Source organism: Hetaerina americana, unplaced genomic scaffold, assembly GCF_022747635.1.
Source record: "Hetaerina americana unplaced genomic scaffold, ioHetAmer1.1.p SCAF_30, whole genome shotgun sequence".
Taxonomy (NCBI): Eukaryota; Metazoa; Arthropoda; class Insecta; order Odonata; family Calopterygidae; genus Hetaerina; species Hetaerina americana.
In genome coordinates, this window is record NW_027286875.1 from 2,388,658 (window position 1) to 2,407,683 (window position 19,026).

Consider the following 19,026-nt stretch of genomic DNA (forward strand, 5'->3'; position numbering starts at 1 on the left):
GTATATATTATTGAGAACGTTTTCATGTCCATTTTTAATGTCCAAATTCCCCAGTGAAGATCTAGAAGAATATTGCAAAGGTAAAAGTTTAGGTATAAAAGGCAGCTCACTTCATCAAAGAAGAGTAAAGAGGTTTCGAAAATTTTCCCATGATGTAATGCCATTTTTTACTATTTTATGTTTTTATCATTATTTTATAAACCCGCCTCAACTCTAATGATATTCTAAACATTTTATAATTTTGGGGTTGCATAAAGTAAAGTTCTGTAAATCATCCCACTGACAAAAATTCAAAAACGTTGAAAGTATTGAAACATTATATGCATTCGCATAGGTAGTTAATAATTGCGTCATAGTTTTGGGTTCTACATTTAAACAGCTATAGTTTCCTTTAAGAAAATGATTTGAGAGCAGCCTAAGTTGTTAGTGTATTCGATTACATAAGAGGAGTTCACATCACCCACAATTTCAAAGTCAAGACAACGCATCTACAGGTATGAAAAGCAGAATCGTGACTTTGTGGGTAGCGCTGAGAATATATGGGTCACGCGCCATCAGTGAAGAACATATCGAAAATCTCTGGTGTTTCGCGATTTTTATGAACCCTAGTACATCTCAATTCGTTCAGAGGCAAAATCTAACTTCAAGAGGCAAAGACATAACTGTGAACGGAATAGAAAGAGAAGTTGGCCAAAAAGCCCTAGGCTCAATATCCTAATATAATTTTTCACAATGCTTACATTAAGTAGCTATTCCTCTTGTTCAGAATGGTCAACCCTAGCGATATGCTTTATATTAAAAACCTAATCCAAATGAATTTACATTAACACATATTATGTCGAATTGTGCATGTATTTAACTTTGATATTAAAATAATAATTTAGATTTATATGTTACAAATATTTATTTATGGGATTTTAAATGGGATATATTTATTGGACTTCATATGGCATTAAGTGACATTTTGACCAAAATTTGGTGTCTACGTACAGCACGCTTCACGAGGAATGGGTTGCAGCCTTCTTATATTATACGTATAAAAAACGGTGAAAGTGGAATTCAACATATACCTCTGTTTATTTCCATGAATCATTTAAAATATGATTGCAGTAATCTATGGATATCATTTCATATTCGCAGCTAGCAAGATAAGGTATGGTGTATGCACGGTGTAGTGGGGAGGTGTAGGCTGGTAGAAAATAAGAATGAAATCAATGAAATTCAGGCATTGAATTTTCCCGTTTTAGCTCTTACAGTTAAATGGGAGATTTCAACGCCTGATGATTATTTAGAGCCATTGACTAAAACCAGAGAAAAAAATACTATTTCTTACAATAGAATATTGCTCCTGTGGCAGATTGTCTGGAAATGTGAAACGAAATAGATAAAATTAGCAGCAATCAAAGTTGCATTGCAAGTGCGAACTTAAGAACTCCCAAAAGTTATCATTCTTTACTTCCGTGGAATACGATTGGAATTGGAAATAGAATTTCGACAAAGTAAAGAATCTACACTCATAATGATAGAAAATGTATTCAGCTAAGGAAAAAATTGAGCAAATAGATGAATAACCCGAGTGAGCAAATATAAGGGCGTAATGTGCACAAGGTGCTACGCTAGTTTATTCAGAACCTAGGCAGAAGGATGAATGAGCTGATCTACCGTCGCGATAAAGAAGATGCTGAGAGAGAAATATAGTATTGAAAAGGACATCCGAAGAAACTAGTGAAACCTTACACTAAGGAGGTGATTTTGCTCGGCATTTGACTACCTGGTTCCGTAAAAAGTGCATTAGTACATTATCATATCTGAAGGAGTTTTGAGGTGAACCCGTTATCTTTAACAAACATTTCAGTAAATATATGTTAAATGGCCCAAGAAATTGATATAATTACCTTTGTTTGATACTTAACGTTTTATTGATGTAGCATTTTCTTCCCCCTATATTATTGATATATCTCCAACATAGTCCGTGTTTGCATTTTTTTCTCGCAAAATCTGTTTCAACTCCCACTCTGTGAGTTTTTGATTTCATCCAACACTTTCCTTCAATCTTTCTGCCTCTTATCCATATCTACCTTCCTCAATTGACGTCTCCAAAATTCTAGCCAGATCAAAACTCATGATAGAGGTAATTTTATTAATCAAATTAATTAAATCGAGTGTTAGTACACTGAAACGAAGAATATTTATGGATAAAACAACAGCATTGTATATATTCATTTTTTTTTTGATTAAAACACCAATTCTCACCCTTGACCCTTGAAAATGTGGCTTAGCCACAGGATACTGGAACGCCTTCTACCGTCATTATCAACATTGAAGAAAACTTCAGAACGCTATCTTTCATTAAAGGTTGTAGTTATTAGGATTTTCCTGAGGCCGAGGTAATATCTCACCAAAATATCAGCTTGGAAAAATGCATGCAACACAATCTGAGGAGGCATTCAAATCCGTGACCTTTACCTACACGCTCCAATTTGAGCAACCAAGCCAAATGGTCCGACACGCAAGAATTTGTTTGCAGAATACAGGCAACGTCTAGCTTTCATAAGAACCGTAAAGCAGACCATATAGTTATCGAAATACAGCGTTTAAATAATCATTTAATTTTATCAAATATTTCTTTAATTCTTATCCAGACTTCTATGCATAATTTTCACTGCTGGTTTTCTGGAACCCCCGCTCTTAGCATAACGTAATACAATTTACAATGAGTGCGTGTTTTCATAGCTAATTTTAATTTTTAACAGTATTTAGAAACTTCCCACTTTTTATTCGTGATGGCCATTTAATTGCAAATACTTGCAAATATAAAGTTGATATCCGCATCTGCCCTAATCCGCGCTGTAGCGGAGCAAGCGAGACGACCACTTGAGTCCCTCACGCGCATTTACTCCGTAAAGAAACCATCCCAACTTACCCCCCGTCGGCGTTAGCCTCCCCTACCGTTCTGTCCTTCCCAGTTAACCCACGGCATCTACGCCTAACAACCTCATCGCTACGTAGTAAACTCGCGCTTTCCCGGGGTAATGCCAGCAGCATTCGGAGAGAGATAACTGAAGGAAAGGGAATTGGAAATGAGAAAGAAAACGAGACGTATTTAGAAGAGCGGAGTCACCCGCAAAAAGGATTATATTGACAGGTTTCACTCTCTCTCTTACCCCAGCTTCGGCTCGTTTCACGAGCACTTCAAATGGCGATTCACAACCCGCTCCCCATCAGGAGATTCATTTGCCTATGTGGTTTGCCACTAGGCGCCTATTTTTGATGGATTCCCGCAGGGAAGATGAATATCTTTCAGACGCAGACTATTCGGTTTCAAATGCGCTGCCTCGCTGTCCTTGCTTATCTAAATTATGGCTTCACGAATGCCGAATTTCGCTTTGCATTTTTTTCTCTGTGATTTTCATACAAGGAATAACCAATTTTGTCCAGACCCCCTTACTAATTTCTTGGTTAGATAAAATTTCTCATCCACAAAAACCGCTGTATTAACGTTGATCCATCGATTAATGTGAACAAAAGAGTCAATGATTCAGCTCTAACTCCTCTCGTTTGTCCTTTCTTATTAACCTATGGCTATTCTCATGAAGCTTTTTTTTATTTCTTTCTAATGGCGACTTAAACTTTCCTCTTCTTGATGTTTTCAGTTTATAGAGATTTCGCCAAATTATATATATATATATATATATATATATATATATATATGTGTGTGTGTGTATATATATATATATATGTGTGTGTGTGTGTGTATATATATATATATATATATATATATATATATACACACACACGCGTACACACACACACACAAGTATAAATACACAAATATGTATACGTACACATATAGTATATCTACATACACATACGGATCAGAGACTAAAAAATTATATCAACTTACTGGAATGATGGGGAACCCAAATATTTCCTTTCTTAAGATAAATTAAGTTAAGATAAATTCCCCCACAGTTATATTCTAAAAGCACAACAAATAAAGCATGTACCAGGTTAGCCAATATTCGGGGTCAACGCTGTGAGGAAAGTATATTGGGAAATCCCCATATCGTCCAGTAAAGGCGTTTGAGTGAGGATAGTAATGATACATGGGAGTTTCAAGAAACAAAGCATAATCATAAAAAGTGACTCCATTAGAGTCTGACTCAAAAGAGACGATGTCATTTTTATTGACGAATCGTGAACTGAAAAGTCTCATTATCCTCGAGTGATAGGTGAAAAAGTCTTACTTGCAGAGTTGTGGGCTAACATGCAGATCACCGGAGAATGGTGAAATCCTTCGCTCGAAAATAAGGCAACCATGACCACGCCCTCTTTCAGATCAATCCGCGGGGCCTCTAATCGTTTCGAGCGGCTATGCAGTTAACTAGAACACTCGTCGTATTGCTTTTATAACAGAGAAAAACGTTTCGTATTCGAGTGGCAAACGGTGAACGCCCGATTTCGAGCAGCCACACTCAATTTAATTCGCTCGCGATTATATAACCTCGAATAACAAGAGAGCGGAGTCCTATGCGCCTACTCGGACGAGGAACAGAAACCCCAGTGCAAGTGCACTCATCCGTATCAAATGCGGAGCCGGCCGGAACCTTTACAAGACACGCGACAGGGATTGAGAGTTAATGCCACTGAACTATTTTTTACACGAAGCTCAACATAAGCACCGATTATCTTTTGATAACTAGAGATGACATTTCTTACTTTTGGGTAATTTTATAAATGATGTTCCTATCGATAAGTTTGTTAATCGAATGTCTTCGTTAACCGAATGAAGCATTTATTATCAATTCAATTGATAAAACGAAAACTTTGATAAATTTAGTGGTCGAAAGGTCCGACATTGATCTTCATACCGGTAAATCTACTCCATAGTACTGATCATATATGGGGAACGAGTTCCTCTGAAAGTTTATTTGCTGTTTTTGGAGGTTGGGGTCAAATTCTATCATTTCACTCGTCGATTTGTGCGCACTAAAAAGCCTCTCGTACACCGTAGGAAGCAGGCAACATGTGAAGCGAATATATTCACTAACTTACCTATAAAGAAGATCCCAGGCTGCATTTCCACTGCATTTGAGGTGGGGACCTTGGAAGTGTCCCCTTCCTCTCTCGAGCGATCTCTCCTTCTCCGCCGCCTATCACACCGAGGATTCTGCTCTCTTGGTGGCAACTACCTTGTCCTGGAAGAGAAAAGAATGGATTATTTTAGAATGAAGAGTTTAAGACCAAACCATAAATAAAAACCCCGAGATATCGTATCTTTAGTGAGGACTATGAACAGTATCTTCACTATTAACTCCATAGTACTGATTGACAGTTATAGCTCTATAGTGCACAAGAACGATATTTACTAACGTTATAACGGGACCGGGATAGCTTTAAATTGAATTTAAGGCATTTATTGGCGTAACATTTTAATTGAACATCCATTAAAAAGAAAAAAAATGATGTGATAATATCAAGCGTCATATATTGGAATAAACATTCATAATAACTGTAAAAATCTCATATCGGACATCTTAAGCGATTGAAGACAAAAGGGGAATTTAAGTGTGACCAAGTACCCCCTTAATCAACGTATAGCAGTGTTGTATGACCATGTATGTTGCTACTGGAATAAACAAGGAAGGTTTGGTTAGGATGTCTCTACTCCTACCATACCCGTAAAAAAAATAGAAAAATATAGCCATTCTGCAACACCTATTAAGTAATGTTTTATAACAACCAGTTTCGAAACCGCGATATCGCTCCTCCAACTGTACGGCTGAGAAGATGATACATATTGTATCGAATATTAAAGCTAATGAAGTACGATCCATAGATTAAATTTAAAAAGTTTTCCTGTCTTCTCAGATTACGATTTGAAATAATATGCTTTTAAGTTAAATTTCTACAGTCGAAAGAAATCAAATTTGATAGAATCGCACTCGTTTGAAGAACTTCAAGCGTCAGGCAGCGGCTTCGTAAGCTTTCACGTGAGACCGTCACCAGAGATCTCGGAACTCAGCCAAATAAAAGAAACGCGTCCAAATGTTCTCATTTTTATTCTCCAACACGATGAGTTGACAGCATGAGGACCTTTTAATGTTCTTCTAGTTTTCCAAGTTCGGATATTCCCGGGTACATGGGTTCTCTTAAAATTGAAAAAGGAGAGATTTGATTTGAGACAATTTTCAAAACGCCACGAGCGGAGCCAGTCCCACGGTGAAACATACATACTTAACCTTTAGAAATGTTTAGATTATCGGCCTGGAGCACGAAATATTGGACGCAAAAAGGGCGCGTGAGGGGATCTCGCAGCGAAATAAAGACTTTCGACTCTGGAGAGGGCATTAAACCGGCGTGTAAACGCAGTGGTAATGAGAATAGAGAGTCCAATTAAGTACAAAATGACGGCGAGGTTAACAGTCGGTGCTTTCCCCTCCAATTCTAACCAACTCGATCCGATTTGAGCACGAAGGCGAACTTTTAAGGGGAGCCATTCATCCCCACCCACTCCGCTAGCATGAAACTTAAAAGGAAAACGCACAACTTCGCTCTCCACCCACTTTCCGAGCCACGTGGGTGGGTTGCGGTGATAGAAGTTAGGTCGGCATGGGTTAAGGTCATAAAACCTTTACAGTCAGATTGGAGAGCATACGGCGATTCCTTATGGGATCCTTACACCGACTCAACCGATTCGACGCATACTCAAGAAGAAAGGCGCGTTACTAAATATTACATCACAAATGGAAGTAGGTTCGAGACAGGGATGTTTATGGCAATACTATTGAAGCTGAAAGTATTGTTGGCGTAACTTGAAGAAAGGAAACTAATCATAATTTCATTTTGGGCATGCATATCATAGCTTATGTTGACAGAATGCTTTTTACTCATACGTTGATGTACGAATTAGTTAATTTGTTTTCCTTACAATTAACTTGAAGTATTGCTTGACCTTTAAAGCTGCTGTGACCACTAAAGATATAAAACAAAATTATTGGTAAAAGGAGTGAATTATGTCGAAAAATAACTATTCCGATGCCTAAATGGCACATGCTGATTCAACGCACAACTTTCTTTCTGGCCTTTTTTAATTGGGGAACTGAGGTTTTTTTTTCATTTTAAAGTCTTGCAGAACTCCAACGTTTATTTTAAACCTAAGCTAAAATACAGATAATTTTGTTACAACAAATAAAACATTATCTGATTATCCTTTTTTAAATTACCTACAGTGGCATTTATTAAAGTAAAAAATCGAAGTTTATTAGATAGATATTTATGATCTCCTGTTGAGATTACGATCCGAAAATACCCCCTATTGGTATACGTATCATTTCATTGTCCACTGTGGTATATATAAGCAGTGTCTATGCACTAACTAGAGGTAGCGGTGCCCATCCAGGACAACAAACTGATAATCACGAAGACATCCTTGAGCTGCTCGAGTTAAATACTGAGTTCCGTGAGTTTCTTGTCGTTACTTACGTGAGAAATTCTTCGCAAACAAAGATTTTTCTTCTTCAATGGTTTTAGGCAAGCGCTCTCTATTGAAAAACATCGTTTTCTTTTAGATCATCAATTATTAATGTTTCTACTTTCTTGCCATTTTAGTTCTTGCAGTTGAGCATGAATTTTGAATGTAGATATTCGGTAGATTAATTTTAAATAATTTGTAACAGCTGACCAAAACTTTTTGCTAACATAATTAACAATATGTATTAATCTGATAAAGTCTTATTCCTATAGTCTCAAAAAAATACAGTAAATGTGTATTCGCTTGGAGAATTTATTATAGAAAATAATGTTTTAAATGGTTGGAATTTCCACCCAGATATTTTCAAAGCTCCTACACTTTAAGGTAATGGAATCAGGATTTCCGCAATATGGGTCTGCTGGATTAATGGTACGAATTTGAAGGTACGTATTTCCCTGATTTTTAAAATATTTCGATGGACCGATTTAACAGGAAATCTGGTTAAGTTTATAAAAATGAGCCTTATTTAGAGAAGAAAGACCCGACTGGACCATAACTGTCTTCATCTGGGTGATCGGCAAAAAGGATGAGGAAGCAGCTAGCTTGTTTAGACCCACGACATGCCAAAATCAAGGAAGGCATGGTAATTTTTTTGCTTGATGGCAGTAAAAGCGGCTTCAAAGAAACTTTTGGTACCGAGAAAGTCACTTTGAAAGGATTTGGTGCGGCAAATGGCCATCATATTCATATGAATAAGCAGCTCTTGAGAGAGTTTGCAAATGTCTTACCCACTAATTTATCATGCTGTATTATTACTGATTGTCACAACTTACGCTGAGTCGGCAATATCATTAGAATCATTCGCACTAAATTAAAAATTCTAATTATAGCCATTTTTGAGGCCGTCTCAAACTTTTTATCGTTTGAGCGCATTGATTAAGTTGTATGCAAGCTATTAGAAAAGATAATTGCTGATGATCTCTGGGATTTGTGGAAATGTGAGAATTGGTTGTACAGTTGCCAACATGGTTTTAGAAAAATGCACTCTTGCGAAACTCGGCTATTAGGGTTCTGCCAAGAAATATCCGACTCTATGGATGCGGGAATAGAAGTGAATGCTTTAATAGTCCGCCTGTCAAAAGCCTTTGACAAAGTTGACCACGATCGCTTAATACTGAAGATGGGCAAATAACCACCACACACAAATGGAAGAGTAATCTCGTGGGTCAAAAATTTCAAGGATGGTCGAACCCAAAGGGTCAAATTAGAAGTGCATTTTGAAAAAAAAGAGGGTGACATCGGGATTCCCACAAGGAAGTGTACTTGGCCCGCTCTTGTTTTTAATCAATATAAATGATCTTCCGGAAAATATTAAATCTTAGATAATACGTGATATGGAAACGTCTCTTTTTATTCGTAATGCTCAGATAAGACTTTTTGCGAACGACTGAATTATGTACAGGAAAGTCGAGAATGACAGCGACTGTGATAAACTGCAAAGGGACATTAATAAAATTGCGGATTGAGTGACAAATAATGGGATGGATATTAATGTTAGCAAATGCAAATCCATAACTTTTAGTAACAACGTAAATGGTAACAATAGGGACTAAAATTTCTCGGAAAATGTCATTCCTAGAAGTGATAGCTGCAAATACTTAGGTGTACATTTAACTTAGGATTTAGGGAGGGGACTAAACGTGGAGTACATTTTTAAGAAACCTTTCAAAATTCTTCATCGGGATGATGAGAAACCTCAAATAGAGCATTAGAGCAACTAAAAAAAAGGCGTACAAGGCCCTGTTAAGACCAGTTTGAGAGTAATCATCACTTGAATGGGTCCCGCACGACGAACGACATATTACAAAACTGGAGAGGGTACAAAGAAAGGCTGCCAGATATATACTGGTGAAGCATAGGAGGATGGAGAGTGTGACTGAAATGTTAAAAACACTGTTCTAGGAACCTTTACAAAGTAAAAGAAAAATAAGCAGACTTTGTGGAATGTTCCGCATTCTGAAGGGAGAGAAATCTTGGTCAGAACTAAGTAAAGAGGAAATAAAAATTTTCTAGGGAGAAATGGTCACAAATTCAAGGTGAAATACTGGGAAAAAAGAACAAATAAAAAAGTTTTCTTTTTTGAATGAAACAATTGTGGATTGGAACAACTTACCTGCAAAACTATTCGAGCTCTTTCCTAACAGGGTAAAGACTTTTAAGAAAATATGCATACAATTAAGTAATATTTTGATTGATGTGTTCTATAAAATTGTATGCAACAGCTTAATGTTTGATTTTTTTCGTATTGATTGGGAATTTGATGTTGATGAGATGGGGATTTTCTTTTTTTTTTGTGTTAGAAATTTGTGCTTGGAAGTTTCCTATGGGTGTATTTGTTTACTGACTGATTTTATTTATCTTTTGTGATATTGATTCATGTCATGAGATGACATGTTATTTTTTCCAAGGCAAGTTTGATTATAATACTTCAGACTTTTATGCCACCTGAAATTGTCTATCTACACATGTACCTTTTAATGATAATAAAAATTTCATATATAACCTTTGGAATAGCTTGATTTCAATTAAATGGATTTTTCACAAAACTGAATGCATACTTTGGCCCATAACACCCTCAAATAGCCAAAGGGGAATCATACAAGAACGTCTTTTAGCTCATAGTCTGAACATTATCCATGGATTTCTCTTCCAATAAAGCAATTTAATATTGTTAACTGCAACGTGCATTCATTTTATCTATTACAATGAATCACGAAGTTTAACATAAATCACCCACCGATGCACAAAAGAAGTGGCCGTCGAATATAATTATGGGCCGTGATGTTGGGACGAAACGCAAACAAATGACAGTTTGGGTACGTGCGCAAGAGGTCAAAAATGACGAGGTAATCACCACTCGCCCGTCGACCAAAGATTGAAAAATAAATCTGCAAGAAATTGCATAAGTTTTTTGGCCAATTCTTGGCCGATGGTGGAACGGAGCTGAGGGGGTGAGGATGGCAAGAGAAGGTGACGTTCGAGAGGAAGGTTAGAGTGGGTTTTGCGGGTGGAGCGTCTTTGGAAAGATTTAAGAAGCGACGGGACGTACCTACGCGAGGGAAAGTACGAGGAATTCCATCGGTAACCCGCGGAGGCTTCACCGGTGCCACTCCAGAAGAGAAATCCCTTCGATGGAAGAAGTCGTAGTCGAGGGAGGAGAAGGGGGCGAGAGGAGGACGGGCGGGGGCGGGGGAGGGGGTAGATAAGGGGGCCATGGAGAGGCGTGAGGAGGGAGATAGAGGGAGGAGGAGGTCGAGTGGGCAAATCACGCGAGATCTCTCGGGCGGGTGTCCAAAATTCTGGAGGGAAGACGAGCGGCCGATCGAGAGACTTCAACGCCAGCTGACACGCATGCCTCCTCGCGAATGAAAAATACTCTTCGAAGAGAAATCAACTTTAGATTGTTACCCGTAACTCTTTAAATGGCTGTACAAACGTGTTTGCGGAAATGCCCGTCGACAGTCACACGAGCGTCATGCTAGAGGAATGCATGATAGAAATCTAAAAAAAACAGTTTAGCGCTTCTCGCTTGTTAGTATTAACTTCATTCACAAACCAAACGACGTCCAACTTGAGCGAACGGGAACAAAAATAATGCTTGTAGGTGAGACTTAATCATTAGAGTGCATTTATTACCAAGACAATGAGGAGTTAAAAATTAAAATTCTTTCCACCTAGCTAATTTTGACAAAATCATAGGTTTTTGGTAATTTTCATTAATGATGTTGCCGACAACTAATTTGATTTTTTAGTTAGCATTTGGATTTTAGGATTTAGTTTGATTTAGTTTATGAGATTTTTATTCAATTAATCAATTCTTTCCGCAAGGAAATGATATCTTTATAGAGTCGTATTTTCATCTTGATTGATACAAAAGTAATCGTTTTAAACACACCTTCAAGATCTCAACAAAATACATAATGAATTCAACCTAATAAAATAAAAATTATATCAAGACGTAGTTTGCGGTGTCATCTATATCTAATGTGGTCAGTTATAACACACACCACATTTTATCTCAATGGAAGGCACACATTTTTTCCTTCTATGCACTGCAAACCAGCACTGATAGTGATAAGCTTATATCGACTTTTCCAGTGGAGAGTATGTTGTCGCGAATAAACAACCAGCAAAAGTAACTTTGAATTTGCAGCGTAAATTGTAGGTTTGGCACCACTAAACCGTTTTCAATAGAGCATATTTAGACAATTCATTCCGTCATCTTACTTTAATACTCCCTTTGATCATAAATTATTCGGACGATGAAAAACGCAGTGGCTCGCTCGTATCTAAAAAGTTTCATTACAAGCAACGCACGATTGTCCATACGATGGCTATTACATAGCTCATAAGCACGCGTTTGGGACATAAGGAAACCTGTTCCTATCAAAATTGTTCCCACATCAGTGGGAGGTGCCCGTGTTACAAAACACCCTTCGCAGTTTTAGAACAACTTGGGAGCACTGAACGTCGCCACAGGCGACGCTTAGCGAGCACTCAGCCACTCGCTGAACTCCCGGAAGAGTAAAGGCAGCCCGCCACACTTCCCATTCCTTCCCCTATCCAATAAGGAGGAATGGTAAATGGCTGGCAGTCACTGCCAACCAGGCGCCCAAAGATTTCGTGACCAAGAAAATCCTTACTCATCCTCTCTTGTTTCTTAGGGTGCTCACATCTTTCGAAGTGAAAAAAGTGAAGGCTATCCCTTTATGCAAAGTAGCAAAGAGAACAACATTGCACTTAAATATTCTTGATATATTTAATGGCTAAGTGTCAAAGTATTTAGCATTTGTTGATAGTAAGAGAACTTATTTTGAAAATAGGAATATAGGCAATGCAGCTTGTTTACATATTGAAAAACTTTTACAGCGTTCCACTTCTGCGAAGAACTTTAACAAGGAATTCAAATTAGTTTTCATTTGATACTGATACCTCCATTAAATAGCTGAACACGATCACAATTCATTTGAGCCCCAGGTATGATTTATAGCTTGCATAAACGTACAGAATCAGAAATACCTTCGTTTTCATATATCAGGAAAGGATAAACATTTCGCTGACATTTCCGAAAACACTTAAAGACCAAGAGATAATAAAGAACAGATTAGGCACGTCCAACCTACTTATTAAAAATGACTGCAAGGAGCAGTGAAAAGAAATCAAAGATGGTAAACCGGTAGATATTAATAAGAACATGCGAAAGAGGTAAGTAGAAACATGCGATAAGTAGAAACAGGGAGTTTAAATTTAAGCGTGTATTGTCTATGATCCCAAGCAAACGAACATACTACGTGATAAAATACACTGATTTAGGCTTCATAGGTACAATATGAAGGATAATTAAAAAATAGCACATCTCCGGTAAATATGGAAAACTGAGCGTTTCTGCTTACTGGGTACCATGCGCCTGATTAAGGCTTAATGAGCCAAAACATCCTCAGTAATAGAATCTTACACATTTACTTTTTACATACGCTACATACTTTGAAACTATGTCCTCCAATACTATCTGAAGTGAACGATTTCTAAGTCAACGCTGTAAATACCCACATATACAAAGAAAGCACTTTGTAACATTAAAATTCTTGAAAATATGTAAAGATCATATTTGTTGGAGGAATGAGACAAAATTGTAGAACTATGATTTTACGTGTCAGGTTCTGTTTCCCCATTAAAGTTTGAGCGAATGCCACGTCTAATCTCTCCGTTCAGATAATTGGTAACTAATGAGCGCGCAAAGTGCCACAATAAGTATTAGAGGGGTAAATCCCTTTGACCGTGGACGACTTTCGTTTCGGAGTTGACACAAATAACATCACGGCGCCAATGCATTTTAGTTTTGCTACCACACGCATGGCACTCCTGCCTGGAAGGACGAGATCGAACACCACGGGCCCAATAAAAACTCGCGCCAGGTTTTCGATCGACCGAAAATTTCTCATCCACCGTGCCACCACTACTGGGCGTCTCCCGTTCAGGGCGTGCCGTGGGCGTGGTAGTGATGGAGTGGATCGGAGGGGGTGAGGTTGAGGTGAGGTGGGGGCGTGATGGAGGAGAGGTGGGGGCGAGGTGGGGGCGTAGGGAGGTGGAGGAGGGGAGAGGGCTGGGTGGGAAGGGAGCCTGGCATCGGCAGCCGGGGTAAACACACTCCCTCGAACTCTCGCTCCACTTTCTCCCGGGAGTGTTCGGTCGCGCGCGCCGCCACTGCGAAAAAGCCGACGGTCAAATATAGCCGACGCGGATTTCGGAGGGAGGGAGGAGTAGAAGGTGGAGTAAGAGTAGGAAGTCACCGATGTGATTTGAGTAGGACGGTTTGTTCGTTTCGAAAACCTCCGCGTGGCTCAGTGTCCACCCTCCCACGTTCACCGCGCCGCTCTCCCTCAAGACTGACAGAAATCTCGCCATTCTCGCCCAAAATTCCATTGTTTTTTATTTAATGGTCAGGTGCAGACAGACTCAGCCGATTTTAACCTGCAGCCGCGAGCAATAATTCCGAAACGGGAAGGAGGAATAGCGGAGGAGATTACGATCGAAAGCCTCTCGATCATCGTCCCGAGAAGGTTTTTCCGTCTCCGGGTAGTGGGGGGGGAGTCCATTTTTATTCTTTTCTTCCAAAAACCTTCATGCAGTGTGTTGGCCGGGGTTTTTCAAATATTCGGAACCTAAAAAGAATTTGGTGGCTTTTGCCCTGGATTCCTAAGTTGATGGTCTCGTTTGGATTCCATTAAAATATTCTATTATTCTTATTTACGTCAAATTTGGTCTCGTATTTGGATGTCGCGTGGAGAACGCTTTTGAGCGTCGTCAATCCTACTTAATCATTCACACATATCAGGTGATCACCAACCTACCTGCTTATTGGCGTAAATGGCGTCTGCTATTAGCTCCATCCAACAAAATTGCATGTACGAACTATCGCTTCCACCTGGAGCCTAGCTGGGAGCTATAGTTGGGGCTGGAACCCAGACGTTTATTTAGATTTTATTATTTTCTCTTCGGGAGAACTATACAAAAGAAAATGTTACAGACTACTGAATATCAATAACACTCTAAAATTCTCAGTGTAAACAAAAATGAACCATTAAATTTCAATTGATAATATGAATGTGCGGCTAGTTTTTAAGAGACACTGGCGTTTCCGTGAAGTATTTAAAAACTGACAGACTGACTAGCATCTGACTAGCATCAGATCGCATCAAGCGAAAAAATAAAATTAATTAACAGTTTATCAAATCGAATGGCATAAGCTCAAATGATGCTACGAATTATATACAAAGTATGCTATGAAGTATATGTGCCATATTACAGCGAGTTCAGCAGGAAATAGGCAGTAGACCTTTTCAATACAATTTTAACCATTATTTTGAAATGAAAAAGTGCGGTATAAAATGAGTTCCGAGACCAAACAGTTATATCCTACGTTAAGAATTTTTTTAGGATGATAGAGTGGGAGATTGATGTCAACGCACATTTGATAATCCATTTTAATGATCTTCCTTTAAATTTTATTCCGAGACGAAGTGTAAGGGGATGAGAAGGATCACGCGACTTCAAGAGGAGTCTGCATTCCTCCTTAATATCCATCCCACGATGGCGCAAGCGTTATATGGAACCCGCGGCGCCGGAGATGGACCTGCGATATAGGGACATGCAATGGAGCTCTTCTCTTGATCTAGACGAAATCTCCCGATGCAGGTTTCCCAAGTTTCATCCGGTTGCTAAGGGATGCTGTGCAAGAAATAGACAAAAGACCTTTCCTTTTTAGCTTAGGAGCCGTGAAAGATGCCTCCCTGAACGCATGCGCTACAGCTGTAATTGAAGACAGGTGGCAAAGAATGGGATTCCCCCCACAAAACTCACTCTGTTATATAAGATATTATACGCCTACTTAAAAGGTAGGTCTCAGAAGATCCCAAAAGACTAGATACTTCTAAGTGCCGTGAGAAATTCCTCTTTCTTTGCCTCATGTTTTGCCTTTCTTGATTACTTTGTAACTTCTGCCTGCTTTCATTCTGTTTAAAAAGTCCACTCTCTTCCCTTCCTTTCCCAATGTCCCCCTTCTATCACGGGCTTCAACATGCAACTACCTTCTAGTATTTCCTCCACCCACTTTCTTTGTCTTTTTCGGATTGCCCCAAGTAATTTCTTCTCTTAACCCACCCTATTTCAATCCTCTGCTGTTGTCTCCTTTGTCCAACTTATTTCTTTCATTCTCTGCCAGACGTACATCTCAAAATCCTCCATCTATGCTTATTAACTTGCCTCAAATACTAGACCTCACATCCATAAAGTAATATGTTCCGTATTTTCTGCTGCTAATGATACATTTATAAGAAAACTTTACTAAACAGCTTCCTCGATCAGAAGTGTATTCAATGCCAACAATTTCATCTTGAAATCAATATCATGTTTATTATTTTTCCCTGCAGTGACCCAATTCAAAGTTTAAATGACTATACAACTACATCAGGAACGTGTCCTTACGTTGATTAATTAAGGACAAGAAAATCTCATCACAAGGAACTGAATTCTTGGAGATAACTATATTCAGGTCTGAATTATCATCAGTATTATCTTTGAGAAGACCTTGATAAAAATCACGTAAAAGAAACTCATTTAATGCGCACTTACTGACTGCAGTAATGTGTCATGGGGATACTAAAATGCCCCTATTTTCCAAGGTTTAAGCTAAGTACATTGTAAATTAATCTTAATTTGTGAATAAAATTTACTTAGATAAGTGTTTAAGCTCTTACATCCGATATTTACGAAAGATCAATGATATCTTATCCTGAGTCTACTATTAGAAAGTCACGAGTTTTTCTTTTTCAAGGATTTTATCAATTCAAAAGTTGGTTGGCTCAAGGAAATAAATCAAGAGAGGTTGTATTTTTATATTTTGATTCTGGTGTTAGTGCTGCAGATATGATTCTAAGAAGTTCCCCCATCAACCTTTATTAATGACTTTTTAATGATTATCCTCGTATACTCTTATCTACTTTCAAGGGCATTTTTTTCTTTATCTTAAAATAATCCTGCCCTCCGTCGACTCTAAGAGACAGAATGAAAGGGATGAGTTGCACCGTTATCATCAGTTATGCTCTACATATTACGGCCGTTCCACGAGGGATTCGAACCGTCAAAAACCTGTTGGTAGGCAGTAATTACGCAACGCTTACTGCTGTGACTCCCAAGGACACCAACTCCTTGTCCAATGCACATACATTCAACTCTTTTTGAAAGCGGACAGAGATGGAGAGAGAGAGCTTATTTTGAAGAAGACTTAATAAAATGATAATTTTGGGAGAAGGCAAGATGAATTTATTAAAATGTCTCACCATTTAACTTTCCCAAAGGCTTTTCATAGTCACGCAATGAAACAAGGGAACGCAGGGCCACTAAAAATAAAATGTTATTCATTTTCCCTTGTACAAATTTTTAATACAAAACAACACACCATTTGATAAGCTTTTTTTCAGATTTCCATATTTTAGCCCCACCCACATCAGAATTGAACAGGAGGAGATCACAAGTACCGATCGAAAGAGACCCGAGTTGAGTAGCGCAATAAAGCTTCAAGAGTCAATAAAACGAAAACTATGAATGATGAGCGTAAAAAAATATACGCTATAGACGCTGCTCAAAAGGTAGGTGGCGTTTGTGGTTGAAAGGATTGAGTAACAAAACCCGTAACTTGGGTTGAGCATCACGGAGAATTCTAGTAGTTACTTGAATCGGTTACAAGGAACAAAAACGTGGAGAACTTAAGCATGTTACAGCCGTAACTCCTTGATGGATTTACGGAATGATGGAAGCATAATTTATCCCATAGCGAATCGTCAATTTCCTCTCCGATCTAGTTCACCGTTTTTCTTGAGATCGTAAATCTTTCCCCTCTTTATTCATATTATTCCCGGATCAGATTGAGATCCCATTACTTTTCGCTTCCCATCCATTATTGAAGACAAACCACTCTCTCTCCCTCTATCTCGGTAGTCATAGCCATTCCTTCCTAAGTTTCAAGGGAGTATCTATCCTTTCCGCTGAATGCAGATTATTGATACCATAAAAATCCTTCCGAGCGACTACTGCAGAAAATCGAGGACGTGAAATTGAAAATATTATGTGTCTACCAAAATTTATGGGGCTTTAATTCAGCGTATTCATACTTCATGCATATCTCATGTATATTCGTTAGGTTTGCAGCCCTGAGCTAACGGGAAGTTAAGATTTTTCATGATATTATTTCCACTTCCGCTTCTTGAACATTCCATCACTCCTCAGTGGATCACAAATACGTGAAATTTCTTGAATGAGTCCAAAGCCAGCAGAATAAAAACCAGAGCGCATTCCGGGAAAATTTACCGTTCCTCACCAATTGTCGGGGTTTTTCCCCGACATGAGAAGATATTCAGTAATTCTGGCTTCATTCCTTCCATAATCGATCCATGAGAAGAATAAACTCGTGCTCCTCAACCGGGATTCTTAGTGCTTACCAGATATAACTTTTTGCGATAGTTTCCGTTGCATTGAAGAGATGCCTTGAGAGTTCTCATTCCTGTTGATCCCAACTACCCTACACTAGGGCACACGTGTAGAAATAACGTAACATATTTCTCTATCTCATGCTATCTATATCATATACACATCCAAAACGTTGAAAACCACCATCAGCAAGATTGCTCTGGTGTAACATATTCTTCGCAGGAAGGCTTTGCTATCACTCAAGGTTTTACGACCTTGATACTAACACTCACGCGTTCGTTTGTTCTATCAGTTGATTAAATTTAACCATTGAGACATCATTAGACAAAAAGAAAACCGCGTCATTTGCTCAATACTCTTTCATCATATTCTACACCTGGCTCTACTTGGTCATTATGAGTTCCATAATAACTATCCATCCTATCTATTATGAAACCATTTTTTAATACATTATGCAACCACCAGCTGAAACACCGGGTATGGCAACGCGGCGACAATAAAAGTTCCCTAGACAACACCAATTAACCTAATCGCTGAAATGCTTGAAGTGTATAAAATAAGGCCCACTTGACTATCTGAGATTGTTTTCCGAGCGATTCTCGTTATGAGAGTGAGCTCTCATCACGCGGAAAGCCCCCGTCAACAAAATCACAAAATATATTCAAGTCATGCATATAAAAATGTACGCTGTAATCACTAAATATTAGTCTACGTGAAGGCCTCTTCCCTTCGTGTATCGCAGGACCACATTTACGAGTATCCCTTCTTCTTCCGGATACTCTAGGAAAAAAATTTCAATACGAAAATGCAAGTGACTACAACTAATCCTCGAGGGTACTTGCTAGTCCAATCTCCAATTCAGTAGATGATTATCGCTCTCCCTATTACCTTCACAGTAGATTCTAATTACTGAAGTGTAGACGTTATGTTGTAGCATTAATGACCAGCGTGGCGTCAGGAAATAATTTAGTCTGCCGATCACTATTCTGAAGTCGTCAATCTCATAA

At 38.5% G+C, this 19,026-nt stretch overlaps 1 protein-coding gene across 1 annotated transcript in view; it reads right to left on the reverse strand.

Moving 5' to 3' along the window:
• LOC139691166 (uncharacterized) overlaps positions 1-19,026 on the reverse strand; it is a 211,028-nt gene that overhangs the window by 177,112 nt on the left and 14,890 nt on the right. The window contains exon 2 of the mRNA XM_071588885.1: positions 5,056-5,198. Coding sequence (XP_071444986.1) covers positions 5,056-5,080 — 25 coding nt within the window. The 5' untranslated portion in view covers positions 5,081-5,198. The remainder of the gene's footprint in view (positions 1-5,055; positions 5,199-19,026) is intronic.